The sequence below is a fragment of the Capra hircus genome, assembly GCF_001704415.2.
Source record: "Capra hircus breed San Clemente chromosome X unlocalized genomic scaffold, ASM170441v1, whole genome shotgun sequence".
NCBI lineage: Eukaryota > Metazoa > Chordata > Mammalia > Artiodactyla > Bovidae > Capra > Capra hircus.
Genome location: NW_017189517.1, coordinates 29,154,323 through 29,171,966, shown reverse-complemented (window position 1 = coordinate 29,171,966; position 17,644 = coordinate 29,154,323). Strand labels below are relative to the sequence as shown.

At 34.0% G+C, this 17,644-nt stretch overlaps 1 protein-coding gene across 1 annotated transcript in view; it reads left to right on the top strand.

The window, feature by feature from the left end:
• The first annotated feature begins 6,204 nt into the window (after positions 1–6,204).
• Positions 6,205–17,644, top strand: part of HTR2C (5-hydroxytryptamine receptor 2C) — a 150,332-nt gene continuing 138,892 nt past the window's right edge. The window contains exons 1-2 of the mRNA XM_005700259.2: positions 6,205–6,305; positions 10,982–11,295. Coding sequence (XP_005700316.1) covers positions 6,271–6,305; positions 10,982–11,295 — 349 coding nt within the window. The 5' untranslated portion in view covers positions 6,205–6,270. The remainder of the gene's footprint in view (positions 6,306–10,981; positions 11,296–17,644) is intronic.

The following is a 17,644-nucleotide window of genomic DNA, read 5'->3' as shown; positions in this document are numbered from 1 at the left end:
GACCTGGAAAGTACACGTAGATGATTCTTCCACTCAAAAAGTTTTCTTTAGTATACCTTTAGTACACATCTGCCTCTACTGCATCGGACAAAACTTTTTGAACCTTTTCCATTTCCTCACCAACCACCTCCTCTAATTTAGCTAGCTCTCTTCTCTCCCCCTCATCCAACTATATTCCAGACCCTTTCCACACTACTTTATTGAAATGGTGCTAAGGTCACCAGCAGTCAATCTCCTTTTAGACAAATCATACAGTATGCACTCTTGTTCCTTCTCAAAATATATCTGCTTGACATTTTCCCTTTTGCCTATTATTTCCATTTTATTTACTGCCCTCTTCCTTTATTTTTTTCTCTAATATTTACTCTCTACTGGTTACACAGTTGACTCTTCAACCTGATCCTCAATTATGACTTTGCATGTGTCTGTGCTGAGTTGCTTTAGTCATGTCCAACTCTTCGTAATCCTAGGAACTGTAGCCCGCCAAGTTCCTCTGCCCATGGGATTCTCCAGGCATGAATACTGGAGTGGGTTTCTGTGCCCTTCTTCAGGGGATCTTCCCAACCCAGGAATTGAACCCAGGTCTACCACATTTCAGGTGGATTCTTTACTGCTGAACCAACAGGGAAGCCACAATTATGACTTCACTGGAGTCCTACATCATGTTTTTTTCTTCCCCCTTGTTGATGGTCTTGTTATTACTTTTATCTTTGAATAGACGGCAATGTAGATACTCTCTTAAAAGCTAAATTTAATATGTGTAAAACTGAGATAATGTGGAAAACTTATTTCCCTGCTTCATCTTTGTAGTTTTCACAAATTAATTTAATAGTGTTCAAGGACCACAAGAATGGTCATATAGCTCCCACCACTTGGATGGCAAATTGGCATAGAAAACTAGATATTTCTTAGAGAGAGTACAGTACTGGTCTCCCAAGTGAATCATCAGCTAATTGTCCAATAAAGGCAAGAGGTGTAGCATGACTAAACTCATAACCATGCAAAATCCTTATAAGGTCACTAAAAAGAAGTCAGAATCAGAGCTGTATGCTAAAGAAATCTCAACCAGGTCCCTTCATAGTCATTCTTAATATTAGGAGCTAAATAAGAATTGCATCAATTAGCTATGAAATTAACAAATTCCCAAATCCAACTTTTCATACTGTTCATGGGGTTCTCAAGGCAAGACACTGAGGTGGTTTGCCATTCCTTTCTCCAGTGGACCACACTTTGTTAGAACTCTCTGCCATGACCAATCCATCTTGGGTGGCCCTCCATGGCATGGCTCATAGTTTCATTGAGCTAGACAAAGCTGTGGTCCATGTGATCAGTTTGGTCAGTTTTCTGTGATTGTGGTTTTCATTCCGTCTGCCCTCTGAGGATAAGGATAAGAGGCTTATGGAAGTTTTCTGATTGGAGAGACTGACTGAGGGAGAAATTGGGTATTGTTCTGATGGGCAGGGCCATATTCAGTAAATCTTTAATACAATTTTCTGTTGATGGGCGGGACCTTGTTCCCTCCCTGTTGCTTGACCTGAGGCCAAACTATGGTGGAGATAATGAAGATAATGGTGACCTCCTTCAAAAGGTCCCATGCATGCACTGCTTCACTCAGTGCCTCCAAGACTGCAGCAGGCCACAGCCGACCCATGCCTCCACCGGAGACTCCTGGACACTCATGGGCATATCTGGGTCAGTTTCTTGTCTGGGTCAGCTTCTTTCTCCTGGGTCTTGGTGCTTCCATGGACGTCCAAATATTCAAGCTGGATTTAGAAAAAGGCAGAGGAACCAGAGATCAAGTTGCCAACATCCACTGGATCATCGAAAATGCAAGAGAATTCCAGAAAAACATCTGCCCTTGCTTTATTGAATACACCAAAGCCTTTGACTGTGTGGATCACAACAAACTGTGGAAAATACTTAAAGAGATGGGAATACCAGATCACCTGACCTGCCTCCTGAGAAATCTGTATACAGATCAAGAATCAACAGTTAGAACTTGACATGGAACAACAGACTGCTTCCAAATTGGGAAAGGAGTAGGTCAAGGTTGTATGTTGTCACCCTGCTTATTTAAATTATATGCAGAGTGAAAGTGAAAGTGAAGTCGCTCAGTCGTGTCCAACTCTTTGCGACCCCATGGACTGTAGCCCTCCAGGCTCCTCCGTCCATGGGATTCTCCAGGCAAGAATACCAGAGTGGGTTGCCATTTCCTTCTCCAGGGGATCTTCCTGACCCAGGGATCGAACCCAGGTCTCCCACATTGCAGGCAAATGCTGCAGAGTACATCATGAGAAATGCCAGGCTAGATGAAGCACAAGCTGGAATCAAGATTGCTGGGAGAAATATAAATAACCTCAGATACATAGATGACACCACCCTTCCGGCAGAAAGTGAAGAAGAACTGAAGAGCCTCTTGATGAAAGTGAAAGAGGAGAGTGAAAAAGCTGGCTTAAAACTCAACATTCAGAAAACTAAGATCATGGCATCTGGTCCCATCACTTCATGGCAAATAGATGGGGAAACAATGGAAACAGTCAGAGACTATTTTGGAGGGGGCTCCAAAATCACTGCAGATGGTGACTACAGCCATGAAATTAAAAGATGCTTATTCCTTGGAAGAAAAGCTATGATCAACCTAGACAGCATATTAAAAAGCAGAGACATTACTTTACCAACAAAGGTCCGTTTTGTCAAAGCTATGGTTTTTCCAGTAGTCATGTATGGATATGAGAGTTGGACTATAAAGAAAGCTGAGCACCAAAGAATTGATGCTTTTGAACTGTAGTGTAGGAGAAGACTCTTGAGAATCCCTTGGACAGCAAGGAGATCCAACCAGTCTATCCTAAAGGAGATCAGTCCTGAATATTCATTGAACGGATTGATGCCGAAGCTGAAGTTCCAATACTTTGGCCACCTGATACAAAGAACTGACTCACTAGAAAAGTCCTTGATGCCAGGAAAGATTGAAGGCAGGTGGAGAAGGGGATGACAGAGGATGAGATGGTTGGATGGCATCACCAACGAGATGGACATGAGTTTGAATAGGCTCTGAGAGTTGGTGATGGACAGGGAAGCCTGGTATGCTGCAGTCCATGGTGTTGCAAAGAGTCAAACATGACTGAGTGACTGAACTGACTGAAGTCTAACTTATAGCCATGTTGGAAGAGTCAAAGAAAGCTTTTTCTCTTTTTAATTCATGCCAGCCTTTCTTCCCCATAGTGTTTTTACTTTTTTAAAAAAGATTTTCACTTCCAAGATGACTATTAATAATGGCTTTCTTTGAGTGATACTGATTCTGATAGTTTGAAGTTTAGCAGTTCTGAATATACAGTGAACTAGAGAGCCTATTTGGGGCCACTTGTTTTCAACTGTTCACACTATTTTTGATGATGCCATATTTTATATGACATATGTTAACATATGAGCATAGATATCATAGGCATCAATTAAATATAATCTCAGGGTATGAGTTTTGATTAATTATAATTCAACATTAATGGAGGTTATTCTGCAATATCTTGTGTACTATCAAGAACTATATGAAAACTAATATTTGTCCCCAATTTTGCCTTAGCAAATGTAATAACTTATTGTTAATGAAGATCTTACAAAGATTTAGAGAGAGCATGAAAACGTTTGAAATTTATATTTCAGAAAGAAATGAGATCATTCTAAATGGGTATTAACTGATCCTAAATTTCTTTCTTTCTTTCTTTCTTTTTTTTTTTTTTTTTTACTTTAGAATATTGTATTGGTTTTGCCATACATTGACATGAATCCACCACGGGTGTACATGAGTTCCCAATCCTGAACCCCCTCCCACCTCCCTCCCCATATCATCTCTCTGGGTCATCCCCGTGCACCAGCCCCAAGCATCCTGTATCCTGTATCGAACCTAGACTGGCAATTCGTTTCTTACATAATAGTATACATGTTTCAATGCCATTCTCCCAAATCATCCCACCCTCTCTCTCTCCCACAGAGTCTAAAAGTCTGTTCTATACATCTGTGTCTCTTTTGCTGTCTCGCATACAGGGTTATCATTACCATCTTTCTAAATTCCATATACATGTGTTAGTATACTGTATTGGTGTTTTTCTTTCTGGCTTACTTTCTGTGGCTTAATCTGTAATTTTCTCATCATGCTTGAGACAATTTCATGTTAATCAAAGTTTTTCCTCTACACAAAATTGTGTATATACACATGCACACACAAATACACATACACACCTACACACATGTATATGCATTCTTATAACACTATTATGTTGTTACATGATCAGTTTCTATGAGAATAATATAAATTCTCAATAAAAATCAATCACTCTGTCAGTTATTCCATAAAAGATTTATTTTCTTTATTTTATAAAATATAAACATTTGATATTCTATCAAATTTGAATAATTGAACTCACAGGTATTTCTTTTTCTCTTATTAATTTACCTTATCCAAGGCTCTAAGAGATTTTGTATCCCTTCCCCTTGTAGAATTATGCACAGAACATTTCACATACTGTAAGGGGATGATTTGGGGGCAGATTTTTGTGTAGATATCCCTGAAAGATCTCACAGTGAGAGTTGAGGGATAAGAAGAGAGAATAAATTAAATTTGTAGCTTGACTGACTAGAATAACAGTATTATTGAGTAAGATGGGCAACATAGGGAGGCAGTTTGTTCTGGTAAAAAATTTATTTTCATATTTCTAAAAGGAACTAGAAAATACTAAAAAAGATTACTGACAAATTTTTATCATATTCCTTGAAAATATTTACAAATTAGACAAAAGAGATGACCTTTCGATATTATTTCATGTTCTCGAGCTATTTAACTCTCTCTCTCTCTCCCCCCCACCCCTCCCACACACACAAACTAAATTTTTCTCATTGACAGCCCAATACATACAAACTTAATATCACAATCTTGACTCTTAAAATAGCTCGCAATCCCCCAAAAGAATACAGTTACATGTTTGGCATGTATGGAAAGAGTTTAGTCAAAATCCAATAAGAGAAGATATAGAGAAAGCAAGATGAAAAATAGAGAGCTTTGCCCACTCTATTCCCAATTAAGAATTGCCAGGCAGAAAAACCAGCAGGTCTCTATGTTAATCATTAGAATTCAAACAGTATTTCTTCATTATCAATGTAAAAATTCAAAGTGACATGTTTCACTCTGTGTAAAGATGTTATTTCCACAAGGAGCACAGCAGAGATCCTCAGCAAATTTGCGTCCAGTCTACTCTTGGCCAACATTTTAGCACGCTGAATATAATGAGTGCTAAGTGGTAAATAATCTGTTACATAAATATTTGATAGAGTTTTGCAATGCAACAAATAGCTCGTTCAAAAATAGCCTACAGAAATCAAAGGTACTCACTCTGAAATTCTTTGATGTTTACAGTTGTCATGTTTTCTTCCTAATTCCTTTGAAGATGAATCGTCAGTTCTTAATAAATGAAACTAAAACTTTTTGTTTCAGTCACCTAGTACAATTGCCCTTTTGTTTGCATTTTTCAAAATTATTCCATGTGCCCTGACTGCAGCATACTATCTGTTGGATACCAACTAGTTGGTACATAGAGTGGTTGCTATATTTACTATAGTTAATTTAATCAATTCATTTTTTTTGTATAAACCTGTTGCCACTCTTGGATAATATTGTTGGTTAACACAAATGTATAAAAAAAGCTTTCTATGAAAACACAGATTGCTTCACTGAAGGAAAAATGTTAGAAACATTGTATAAAATAGGTTTATTTTATAAAGAGGCTTAAAATTTGTTTTAGTTTTTCATGTTTCTATAAGACGAAACCTTCTTACTTTATACATGCTACTTAATTATTAGATCACAAACTTTCTCCCAATGGTTTGCAAATTAAAAAGATAATATTCTTAATTTATTTTTCAAAACACTAATTTGTACTCCAGCAGGGTAAGATTTAGTAGAAGTTCCATATAAAGAAAGTGTATATAAGAAATTTTAGAAAAATTATAATGGTTGTATATTGGTAAATAAATGAAAAATATATTCTCTTTGCTATTTTTATCACTTATATGACAATATTTGTTTGCTAAATTTAGTATTGATTGTTTCTTATCACTTAATAAGTATATTTTCTTTTATTTAGTTAAATGTTATGCAAGTTATTTCAACTTTTAGTAATTCCCTTTTTCTTTTCTCTCCCCAGAAAGGATGGCATAATGAATCCAGTCTGTTAAATTTCCTCATCTCAATTTTAAACTTGGTTGCTTAAGACTGAAGCAATCATGGTGAACCTGAGGAAAGCAGTGCACTCATTCCTGTAAGGATGTTATTACCTATTATTTTTGAAAACTAACTTTTCAGAGTGGTTTGCTCAAAAATGTTAAACAGGTTTTTATATGATTATTCAGCTATATTTCCCTCAACATGCATAAATGACTTGCATACCAATAGACTAACATTGGTGATTTCTATTCAAAAACAGTAAATGGGGAAAAACAATAATTTGAACTCCAATTAAACACAACCACTCATATGTTCAAACAAGTAAAATTAATCCTGATGCTGTGGTTGCTGTGGTTGCTTTCTCTATGGCTAAAATGTAGAAATGAGAAAAGGTTCTTTCCTTCCTAGATAAACTAAACAGCCAAGAGAATAAAGCATTTTTATAAGTCTCTGGTTTTATGAAGAAAGTTGAGGTTTCAAAAGAATGGGTCAGAAGTCAGGGAGTAGCATTTGAAGAATGTAGCTGGACAGAGAAAAGTAATACCGTTCTCAGAAACCTTGAGACAATGAACCAAAAGTTAAAATCAATAGAATAACATAAAAGAGATAAGGAAGAAACTGAATTCAAGTACTGAGCATACTAAATGTGATCTAATCCAGCTATATCTTCTTTTTAACTTAGTAAAAAGTTGGATTGTTTTCTTCTAAACCTACACTTTGAGGAATGGGGGCATGGCAAAAAAGATCCAGGGCTCTGTAAACTCTGATCAGTTCAACTGAGAGGCCTTGAATTGCCTTACTCCTACACCATCTCCTCTATGATTTCTCCAAAAGTGCTCACTAAGGAAAAAGTTTATAGAGCAAGGTAAAAACAAAGTACATCAATGTTGGATTCTCTACAATATGTGCATTATAGTCCATCGTGGATGCCACTGAACACTGCAGTGACGACAGTCTCAAAGATTTGTGATTCCAAGTAAACTAGAGCAGACAGGAGAAGGAAAGTGAAGGACAGTAATAAAGAAGAGGAAAGAAGAGCCAGGTGCGGGGAAATGAAAGGACCAATGTTCCCACTCCATGTGGCTGTGTCAACTTAGTATATAGCCATTGTTCCACATACCAAAATACAGGGATATATTGTGTGCTTAGTCGCTCAGTCGTGTCCGACTCTGTGATTCCAAGGACTGTAGCCCATCAGGGTCCTCTGTCCATGGGGATTTTACAGGCAAGAATACTGGAGTGGGTTGCCATGTCCTCTTCCAGGGGATCTTCCCAACCCAGGGATCCAACCAGGGTCTGCTGCATTGGAGGCAGATTCTTTACCAGCTGCACTACCAGGGAAGCCCTAGGGATACCTTAAAAGGCACCAAATTATTATTCTGGTATGAAATTAAAGAATTTGTGTCTCAATGGTAAAGAATCTGCCTGCCAATGCAGGAGACGCCAGAGATGCAGGTTCAATCCCTGGGTGGGGAAGTTCCCTGGAAAAGGAAATGGCAACCCACTCCACTATATTTGCCTGGGAAATCTCAAGGAGAGAGAAGCATGGCAGGCTACGAACCAGGAGGTCAAAAAGAGTCAGACACTACCGAGCACCATGCAAGAGAAATAAGGGCCCATTCATCTCTGCTATTAATGCCCATCGTCATATGCCACGCAAAAACTCAGTAGATTTAAAATGTACTCAGACCTTTAAATCAAATTATCATTATCTACTAAGAATGTGAGATTATATTTTCATTAAATATTTAGTAGCAATGAATAAATTATTTGAATTGTTTGGACAGACACTGTGATTTTTGTGTACATACTTTATGAGAATTCTGTGGGCTTAATAGCAATTAATGTGAGCTTTAGAAACAAGGCCCAAATCACTCCTCTTTTGTAAAAGGACTGTATGTTTTTCATTAAGCATGTAAATGTTTGAAATTAGGTTTAATTAGAATACAGCTAATTCTTGATTGCAATACTATAGAAAATAGGATTTACTGCAGTAAAAATCATAAAAATTTGCTCATAAGTAATGCTCAAAGTGAATTTATTAAATTGAATTGAAACTAGGTAAAAACTTGTCAGGATTATTCCCAATAATATTAATTTATTTAATAATTCACAGAAGATATATTTAGATTCTATAAACTTCCTCAATAATTTAATATTTGTCTCATGGACTGTTTAATAAAAAATAAAAATATATTTGACCAATACAGGTAGGCCAAATGTTTTGAATATTTTTCTATCCCAAAGTTCTAAGATACTCAAATTTTAAAATTCATAATTGAATGTAGTTTTCATATACTTTTGTTATATACAATTTTATTTTGCATTATTTTACCATTGCTACAGAAATATGGAAGTACTTAGATGTTTTCATAACTTACTTAGAAAATTTGAAGTTGCACTGCATATCCTGTTAGGACCATATTCTATAGGCATAAGAATAAATATATTTGTGTTTCTGTAACTGCAGTTGAGAATGTAGCATATTATTTTGAGCAGAAAGTCTTATGGGACTACCTGAAATGGTCATCAACTAATAGAAACTAGATTTTTTTTTTTTAATTTCAGGAGAACATGTTTTTCATCAGTTAGGCCAGAAAAGACTTTGGATTTAAAATGACTATCTGAACCCAGTTCTGCATAAATATCTTCTTAAAATAAAACTAGGACTTAAATTTTTGACAAATTTTGAAGTACACTGAGTTAGGGTATAGCTACCACAAAATACTTTGTTTTTAACTTTGAAGGTAGAAAGAATGTTTGCTCCAACATTTACTGAGGGCCTATTATGGCAAAGGTATTATTTTGAGACTTTACATTATCATTTAATTTTCACAAAAATAATGTCATAAAGATCATCCTTGTTTTAGAGATGAGGAAATAGATGTTCTGAAAGGTTAAGTGACTGGTCAAAAAAATCATTAAGATAATATAGCCAGGACATTGGTCACATGCCAAATGCAGCAAATACTGTGACAGAATAATCAAAGCTGAAAGCAAATACCTTGCTTCTATTTATTTGGGTCTTTATTTTAATAATTTCTATATACCTTAATCACAGACTAATTATGCTATAGATTTTTTGAATCACATATTATTTTAGCTTATTTTTATGTCCCAGGAAAAAATACATCCATCATTTGAAAAAATTGAATGAGTATCTCTCATTATTTGAAAAAATTACTATGTGTATTTCTTCCCCAAACATGATGCTTAGGATATCATGTAGCTTTGAATAATGAGGAAGTAGTTTTAAGCTAAATGTCTGAAGTACTAGTTTTCATCTCCTGTAGAATGAGAAAGTCAAAATATGTTCATCATTTCTTTATTATCTTAAACTATGGAAAGTATATTCATAAGATATTAAGGGAAATAATTTTTAAATATGGTAGAAAATTATTATAATATTTTATTTAAGGTTAAATAATGCCAATAAGTTTTCAGGTTCAGTGTTCAGTTTTGATTGTTCAGAAAGTGTAGTGTGTGTATATATATTATAGATACAATTATGATCATCATAATCATCTAGTGTTAACTACTTCAAATTTCTCTGGTGATTGTTAATAAGCAATAGTCAAACCACACATGTATTTTCCCTGTATAGAAATAATAGTTTTAGTTCAAAGAACAAGTGAATGAGATAATGAAATAAAAACATTTACATGGAGAACTCATAGAGTCTGGATTTTGTAACGTTATATGTTCCATCACCCCATGAAATTTTCTTGCAAAGAAAAATTTTTAGCACATGTTGTACCAATAGAGGAAATTTTCTTCTCTATAAATATCAGGGTTTAACAGCTAGTACATATAGTGTACTTGTTGCTTAATATTCATTAAATAACTATTACTGAACACAGAATACACATAAGAGTCATTAGCAGATAATAATTCTTGCTTTAAAGCAGGAAATATTGAATATGCTTGTCTGTTTTGTTAAGGAAAATTAATGCTAGTTTTATTAGACACTTTTGGGACTTACATTGATGTATGTAAACTGAATAAATCTTATGTCACCATCAGGGGAAATTAATTTGGAATGTACAAAACAAAACCACATCTGTGTCTCTTGCGTTAGTCTGCCATTTGGCCTGAAATCCTTGTTAGTAAAAGTCTACATAAGTACCATCATGAGAAGTGTACATTATAAATGACTTTAAGAAATTTCATTTCCAGCATAGGAAAGCATCAAACCCATAGGAATTATCACCACAAATCATCTTCTAGCCTAGAACAGGACCCAGAAAACACAGGACAGAAATGGGGAGAGTGTCAGATAGAAGGAAAATGTATAGGACAACTATTAAAGATACCACAAGCCAGCATAAAGTCACTCAGCAAGTCAAATAATACTGTGGTTTCTGATTGATTATATAGAGTAAAAGTAAAACACAGGCTTTGTATCAGTGAGACCTGAGTACAGACCCTGCCCCTGCTACTTACTGGCTGTGCTTCCTTGAGACAGTTACTTAACTTCTCTGAACCTCAGTCTCTCCATATACATAATAGTCAGTACTGACCTCATGAGGATGTTGTATAAGATCAAATGAGATTCCTTAAATATATATATATTTCGGTAAGCTAAGAGCCTGAATCATATTAAACACTCAATAAAAGGATAGGAATAAGAAATACTGAAATTTAATTAACAGAGTAAAAACAGTGATGTGATAATGATTGTTAAAGGCAAAAGAGTTGTTTTATATAAGTAATTTATTAGATACAAGTAACATAATATGTACCTGATTTTTTTTTCTTCTTAATTTTCAGTGTGCACCTGATTGGCCTATTGGTTTGGCAATGTGATATATCTGTGAGCCCAGTAGCAGCCATAGTAACTGACATTTTCAATACCTCCGATGGTGGACGCTTCAAATTCCCAGACGGGGTACAAAACTGGCCAGCACTTTCAATTGTCATAATAATAATCTTGACAATAGGTGGCAACATCCTCGTTATCATGGCAGTAAGCTTGGAAAAGAAACTGCACAATGCCACCAATTACTTCTTAATGTCCCTAGCCATTGCTGATATGCTAGTGGGACTACTTGTCATGCCACTGTCTCTGCTTGCAATCCTTTATGGTAAGTACCATTTTATTAGTTTTTCCATCTCAGGTCGTGTCATAAATTTCTGTCAGGTATTATAGTAAACAGAAAGTTAACTATCCTATTCATATCATTTGGAAAATTAAGGAAATTGTGTGACAGAAAAATTGGACATATCATATTTAAATAAATCAGTAGCAAATCAGTATTCAAAAAGCAAAACAAGTGTTTTATATTAAAATCATATATATATACTCTATTGCTTAGTGTCATTTCTAAACAATGACATTTGCCTTCCAATGTACAGAATCTGACAGTGAAACACACACCGACCCCTATGTTCTGGGCATAACACATACCTAGTATCATCTTGTATAAAAGGAAGATGAAAGAAGCTTATCATCTTAAAACAAATTTTAAGTAATCTTAAAAGTTGGCAAACTAAGTGCTTATCTCATAATAAGCACTCAATCACAGCTATTCTTCTTCCTAGCGACTATAATTCATATTTTTTACAAGGAAACAGGAATAAAAAATTAATAACTAATTATATAAGTGCAAGGTCACATTATCACAATAAAAATTCAAGCATTTGAAAGTTTTGATGTAGGATTTTAGGGAGATTTTATTTTTCTTTTGATTTTCTGCTATATCTTTGCCCTAGTCATTTTAACAATAACTTTTGTTTGTATGTAATATTTATAAAGAACAATCAAAACCACTTATACTAAACTGCTAAGTATCTTTGCTAGGAAGTTGGAGAACCCAGTTTGAATATCATTGCAGATATACTCATCTCACAAGGGAATGAAATAGACTCCTGTTCCCTGCAGAGTATAATGGAATTAGACTGGAAGGTCTAATACTGGAAATGGATCTAGTTCTCAAATTCTAAAAGAAGATTACTGCATCTAGAAAGTAATCTGTCATGGAACTTAAAAATTAATTATCCTGTTCTAAATACACAGCGGTAATACTCAATAGGCATTTTATAAACAATATTCTCAGGAAAATGCACTTTCTTATAGTTACCGAGTTTTCATGATGCATTAATTTCAAAATATAAGCATTTTACCTTCTCTATGAGCATTTTACCACACTGTGGCTCCAAATTATGTAAGAAAAGGTCACTGGAATGAATGTACTTTAGAAGACATGCTTTGTTTTCTGGTGCCTGTTTTACTTTGTCAGTTTCTCCCTTAAAAATATATGGGTGATCAAAATATAGCATCAGCTGAAATCCAAATCTAACACATCCATCGCCACCCCTCCCCCAAGCAATAAAGAACAACAAAAACAAACTACACAATATCAACCCCAAATTTGGAAAACATCCAAATTCCAAATTATCTGTAAGCAGAAAATAAATAGGAGCTCACAGTAGCTCTCTCTTAGGTTCCTACCATGTGCTGTTGTGAAGAGGAAGGCCAGTCCAATAAATACTAAATGAGAGAGAAAGAGAGACGAAAAGCTAGTAGGAGGCCTAAGATTGATCTCAACTCATTACAAGAAAGAAAGTTTACTGCAAGTATGAACATTCTGAAAAACTTCTCTGGAAGCTAGCTCATCCTTCAGGGAAGTGACTTGGAAGTATGCACAGAACTCAATAAAGCAATGTCGAGGAAGGAACTCTTTGGAGGTTGGAAAGGGTTAAAAGGGAGAGGTGACTTTTGAAAACAATGCACAGTGAAGGGAAAAAGAAACTAGAGGGGAAACTTTATCATCTTAAAAGACCAAAAAAAAACCAAAGTCAACCTGTAAGGTTCCTTCAACCTTCCCCCCAATGCCGTCCACTGTACCCCAAAAGTGCTCCAATAAAGAAATCAGAGTTTGTTAATATAAAGAAAAGTGGGTGCTCTTGAGCTTGAAACTTGGAAACTGCCCACAGACTGCTACCCATGTTCAAACAAATTCAAATATGCAAATAATCTTCATCTATACCAAGCTACAATAAAAATAAAGCAGAACACAAGAATTTTTTAAAAAGCCATTTGATGAAAATTACCCCAAATAAAGAACTATCAAAAAAAGAAAGCTATAACAAAATAGTTCAAGAGAAACTAAATTTTCTCAAATATTGAAAGATATATATATATATATATATATATGTATATATATATATATAAAACCTTGAAGTACAAATCTAAAAACTGAGGGAAAAAAATGGATTTAAAACATCGGTCAACAGAAAGCAAAAGTCGCTTGAACCCAGGACAATAAATTAGAGGAAAAGGATAAAATAATATTGGAAATAAACATTATATTAATAGCACCTAAAGAGTAGATTAACATGAAAATGTAATAAGGAACACTAAAGAAAAATAGGGAAACAATGAAAATGAGATGAAGAAAGAAGAAGTCAGAAAGAAAATGTTTAAGATGGAAGACCATAAAAAAAAGAAAAAATCAAATGCACGTATAATGAGAATCCCTGAAGATGAAGAAAAAAAAAGGAACAGAATTACAGAATTAATACTTAAGACTATAATCTAGGAAAGTTCTCTAGAAATAAGAGAATCTAAATATACATTTTGATAGCACCAAGCCAGTACCAATAATTTGACCTGGAGCAGTCAACTCTGAAATGTATCTGAGACATTGGGTTTTAAATATAAAGAAAAATCTTCAGGCAAAAATAAGAAATAATTTACCAAAGCAAGAGAATTAGACTGGCCTCATAATCAAAAAAAAAAAAAAAAGCAACAGTGAGACAATATTTTATTGAAAGTCAACCACTTATGTGATATTCTTTCAAAAGCAAATTTATAAAGAAAGAAAACAGATCGTCAGTTCACAGGGTCTGAAGGTGGGATGCTGGTTCTAAAGCAGCATTTACTTTGGTTCTATGGAACTGTTCTACATCTTGGTTGTGGTGGTTTTATTATATATATATACTTCTAAAAATTTGAAAAACTATATATTCTAGTATGCAGTTTTAAAAGGGTAAATTTTACTGGATACAATTATACCTTAAATTTAAACATAGAAAAATACCTAAATGAAGTTTGAAACAAAGATTTTGCATCCAGACAAATTGGCAATCAAGTCTATAAAAAGCTTATTTATTTTTTTAACTCAGGGAATTCTGAAACTTTAACTCCCTCTTAAGAAACTGAATATTGAATGAGATTCATCTAACAAAGAGATGATTGAGAAATTTTCCTCAAATGATGGATCACAATCATTTAATATATTTAATTTTAGAGCAGGGACAAATATAAAGGTGGTATAAGGGCATAAGAATACTGTCATATGTTATATGATATATATTATTTGTTATATACACTAACAAATTAGAAGTAATGCAACTAAAAATTGAGAAGAAAAGAGAAAGAGAAAGGGGAAGAAGAAAGAATAACTTCATTCATTTTTCTCTAAAGAAAAGATAGATATTAAATTATACCCCCTAAAAAAATGGCAAACCAGAAAGTACCAGATTTTATAAGAAAACAGGGGGCTAAGAGTATTAAGCAGGATATAAATAAAACATGACATAAAGTTAACAACTAGAACAAACCTATCTAAAACTAAAAGAAATGCAATTAACAGAAAAGAAAGGAAAAAAAAAAAAAGCAGAGGAAGAAACCAAGGAAAATAAGGCAATGTTTTTAACATTATATGATTGTATAACAAGACAGAGTTGAAAACAAACCTAACAGTAAGAGCAATACATGTCTAAGACCTAACTTACCATTAAAAAGAAAAGATTTCATGTTGGCATACAAAGAAAAACCTAATTATACTAACTTTATAAGAGAACTCAAAACCCAGTGAATCATAATGGTTTAAATAAGGGATGAGTGAGCATAGGTATGCTAAGCAAATAGAAATACTAAGAAAACAGAAATTGTGATGTTGATATCTGACAAAGTGAATTTCAACTGGATAAGAAAACAGTAATAGTTTAAATTCATGATCCTTTTTTTTCCCCAAAAAAGGATGCTTATTTATGATTAAAAAAAAGCTGCAATTAACAACTAATATTTAGTGGTTAGGAATATCTATGACCCTAAAAATACAGCAATGCTATTTTTTAAAGGAAAAACTAAAGAAAATGGAAGAATGCATTTGTGGATTGTTGTTGTTTAGTTGCTAAGTCATGTCCGACTCTTTTGCAACCCCATGGACTGTAGCCCACCAGGCTCCTCTGTCCATGGAATTTCCCAGGCAAGAATACTGGAATAGGTTGGCATTTGCTTCTCCAGGAATCCAACCCCCATCTCTTGCATTGCAGGCAATTCTTTACCACTAAGCCACCAGGGAAGTCTGCATTTATGGATACATTCTACTAATGGGGGACTTTAATATATCATACTCAGAACAAAAAGAAATGGACATGTAGATCTTACAGATGTATGTTAAACTTTATATCCTTATCATAGAAAGTACACCTTCTTCACAAGTGCACATGGAATGCTCACAAAAATTATCGATTAGGCGACAAAGAAAATATTAGAAAAGTAGAACTATTACAAAAAATTACTTTCTGATTAAAAACACAGTTAACACTAGAACTATTAACAACAAAGGTTTAAAGACCATCTGATCTTGAGTTATAACAAATTCTAAACAACTGTTGGTTAAAAAGACAAATGCAAATTGAAATTACAAATTTCTTTAGAAATTTTACAGCATAAACTGCATATTAAAATCTATAGAGTATACTTAAAGCAGTGATCAAAGGAAAATTCATATCTAATCACATTTATAAGTAAAACTGAAAATATACAAATGAATTAAATTTCTAGAAAGCAACCTTGAAAGAAAAACTGCAAAGTAACCCAAAAGAAAGCACAAAGAAAATAACTAAAGATAAAAGTAGAAGAAATTAGAGGATAGAAAAACAATATACCTAATTCGTAAGTCAAAATCCCGTTTTTTTAAAAAGCAACTTTTAAAATAAAAATACTAGGTAACTTAAGGAAAAAGGAGGAAATATAAATATTCAAAATAAGAAATAACAAGAAAAATAACCATTGAAGCAAAATAAATTTTTAAATCATTAGATTACTCTGTAGGTTTATTTGCATGTGAGCTCATTAAGAAAAAAAAAACAGGTAATTTCCTGGAGTAAATCAGGTTAGCAAAATTGACCTCATTAGATATAAAAAGCAACAGAACAATTTCAGTAGAAGAATTAAAGTTATCAAGGACCTAAAGCGGACTTTCCAGGTGGCACTAGAGATAAAGAACCCACTTGCCAATGCAGGAGACACCAGAGATGTGGGTTCAGTCCCTGGGTCGGGAAGATCCCCTGGAGAAGGAGAAGGCAACCCACTCCAGTATTCTTGCCTGGAGAATCCCATGGACAGAGGAGCCTGGCAGGCTACAGTCCATGGGATCACAAAGAGTTGGACATGACTGAAACAACTTAAGCATGCATGCATCACACACAAAAATCATCAGATCCAGATAGTTTCACAAGGGATTTCTATAAAACCTTAAAAGACTGGGTAGTTGTTATAATGTTCCATAAATTGTTTAAGACAGTTGAAAAAAAAACATAATTCTTATATGAAGCATGCATAGGTTTAACATATAAACCAAATAAAGACAGTACAAAGACAGAATATTACAGACTAACAGTTAAGACAAATTCTTTATAAACAATTGGCAAACAGAATCCAATGCCACATTAAAAACATTATACTATGAACAACTGTAATTAATTCCAGTAACACTATGTTGGCCCAATATTAGGGAATCCCTCAATAAACTATATTAATATATAATATATTATTAGTGTAACATTATCACTAATTAATATTTGTTAATAGTTAAAGCCAAAATATAATCAGTATTGATACAACTATAATATTCACAACATTGTATTTATAACATTAAAATATAATTTTTAAGTTATGTGCTTTAGCTCTAAAGATGTTAAGTGAAAAAGTCTTTATCCTAAACATTCTAGAAAAGCTATAGTTAATGGAAGTAAATATGTGATAAATAGAATCTTCCTGATTTCTTTGAACTGGTTAACAAGTAGTAGAAGATCATCTTCTCAAATATATAACACATCTCCAAAATTTGTATACCTGGCTTTTTACCTAACCAATGATTTTTAAACTTTGTAAATTAAATATTTTTTATTCAATTTTGTATGGCTTCCAACTTTGCTGTGTTTCTCCCTCTTCTGATTTTCTTACACCTAGCTGCTGACTCACTGATTATAAACTTGCCTGGTCCCTAAAAGCATTTAAGTTTGTGACAGGTCTCAGAGCTTGTGGGCACAAAAGAAACAACCTTGGTATCAATACCCTAAATTCACTGGCTTGTTTTCCCCATGTGCTAACAAAGTTACTTGAATCTTCTAGAAAGATACACACCTTCCCTCCAAATACCTCTAGAAGTCCCTAGGAGTTATCTCACATGTGATCAT